The sequence below is a fragment of the Chaetura pelagica genome, unplaced genomic scaffold (assembly GCF_000747805.2).
Source record: "Chaetura pelagica isolate M959 unplaced genomic scaffold, ChaPel_1.0 scaffold1366, whole genome shotgun sequence".
Taxonomy (NCBI): domain Eukaryota; kingdom Metazoa; phylum Chordata; class Aves; order Apodiformes; family Apodidae; genus Chaetura; species Chaetura pelagica.
The window spans coordinates 58,030-60,058 of record NW_009953581.1 but is presented as its reverse complement, the minus strand read 5'-3'; the positions used below and the strand labels follow the sequence as shown (position 1 = coordinate 60,058).

Sequence of the window (2,029 nt, the reverse complement as noted above, 5' to 3'; positions counted from 1 at the left end):
TGTGAAAGCTGTGACAACAGCAAAAGCACTTACAGAAATACCCAGCTCCCAGTCACAGAGTAGAAATGACACTTTCTCTACCTGCTCTGCCCAACACCCACCCAACCCTTGGGGTTAGACTCCTTCCCAGCAAACCTCTCTCACTCAGGATATGCAGTTTAGGATATTCCAGGTGGAATTTTCTGTTCTTTGGAGAGGAAAGCATGGCAAAGGGACCCAGGCAGATCTGAGCTGCCTTGCTTTTGAAATGTCAGGCTGGTCACTTCCTGAGAAGCTGAAGATACAAACTCCATGCTCTTCCCCTTGGGCAGAGGATGTTTCAATCCTCCTGTTGCCCTTGTTTTTCTCTGCTGCTCTCAGCTGGGCTGTTTCTTTGGGAATGAACATCCCACGTGGACATTCCAAACCCGAGTGTGCAAAAGAGTTTGCACAACAAGGTGGTGGGGGTTTTAGCCACTCCTGATGTTTGGTTTCACCTCTAGAGCATGTGGGAGAACACCCAGTGCTGTCAGAGATCTGAGAGACCCCCCCAGAGTAAAAGCAGACCTGGAGCAGCTGCTGCCTGCACACAAAGCCTCTCCCTGCTGCTCCAGGTGCTGCCCTTGGCATCTGCTCACACGAGTTCACTGCTGCTTCACCAGCCTCTCCTTTGATACTGAGAGATGCACTAGCAGGACCATCACCCCAGGGACATGAAGTCACAGCAGACATTAACCCACAGAAGCCACAGAAGGCTGCTGGTGAGCAAAGATTAGCTCCCAGGTCAAACACGACCTGCTGCTCACCACCAGGTGCTAGCCAGGTGAGGTTTCAGTTGCAAAACCCACCTCAGGGATGTGCTCCATCAGCACAAGCAAGGACTCACAGCAAGGACTCACAGCTCCTAACAGGCAGTTTTAGGCTGCCAGAGAGACAGAGGAGAGAAGAATAATGAGACCACTAGTACTGCTTGTCCTGGGGGTTAAGCAAGCACTGAGATCCCACCATACAGAGTTGGTGGAGTTGGAAGAGACCTCTAGGGATCATCTAGTCCAACTCTCCCACTGAAGCAGGATCATTTAGAGCACATCCCACAGGGCTGCAGCCAGGGGGGTCTGGGATGGCTCCAGAGAAGGGGACTCCACACCCTCCCTGGGCAGCCTGTCCCAGGGCTCTGTCACCCTCACTGGAAATAAGTTTTTCCCCATCTTCCCATGTCCCTTCCCATGTTCCAGCCTGTGCCTGTTGCCCCTCGTCCTGTCCCTGGGCACTGCTGAGCAGAGTCTGGCTCCATCCTCCTGCACCCACCCTGAGATACTGCCAGGCATTGATCAGCTCTCCCCTCAGCCTTCTCCTCTGCAGTCTAAAACCCACAAATCAAAGCTCAGCTCAGTGGGCAATCACGTTCTGGCAGCAGGGATTCCTCCAGCAAACCACCCAACAGATGGGGCCTGACATGTAGATATGGCAGCAAAAGGGTTTCTCCTCTTGCTGCAGGTGAATTGCTTAACCAAAAGTGACCCCTGAAGAGAAAGAATGACCCCAGCTGCTGGGAAAGGCCCCAGATAAGACTGATCCACACTAACCAAGCAGAGCTGAGAGGCAGGCAGGGGAAGAGCAAACAGCTGCCAAAACAAACAGGAGACTTTCACCAACCTGTGCTCTGCTTGGAGCTCGAGGAGCCACTCTGTTCTACCTTTGCTTTCTTCTTCTTGGAGGAGGAGTCAGAAGAGGGCGCTGGACGTTTCTCTACCGCGGGGGTGGAGAGGGCCCGTTTCTTGAAGAGCTCTCGCTCCCTCAACAAGCTGGGATCCATCGTCCTGCCGCGGGGAGCAGCAGGGGGGAGGCAGGAAACAGGGAGGGGGGGCAGGAAGGGATGAAAGAGCAGAGATACCCGGTGATGAGGTGGTTTCTTTGCATCCTTCTCTCTCCCCGGGCCTGGAGTTTAAGAATCTGATGCGTCTGGGTGGCCCGGCCCCCTGTGTCCCCTCCCTGTCCCTTGTGTCCCTTGCCAACCCCCCTGTGTCCCCCCCAACCCCCGTGTCCCCTC

General features: G+C 54.6%; 1 protein-coding gene across 1 annotated transcript in view; it reads right to left on the bottom strand.

Annotated features, from left to right (window-relative positions):
* Positions 1-1,795, bottom strand: part of GTF2E2 (general transcription factor IIE, polypeptide 2, beta 34kDa) — a 25,626-nt gene extending 23,831 nt beyond the window's left edge. Inside the window, exon 1 of the mRNA XM_009999759.1 lies at positions 1,636-1,795. Coding sequence (XP_009998061.1) covers positions 1,636-1,795 — 160 coding nt within the window. The remainder of the gene's footprint in view (positions 1-1,635) is intronic.
* Between the last annotated feature and the right edge of the window lie 234 nt (positions 1,796-2,029).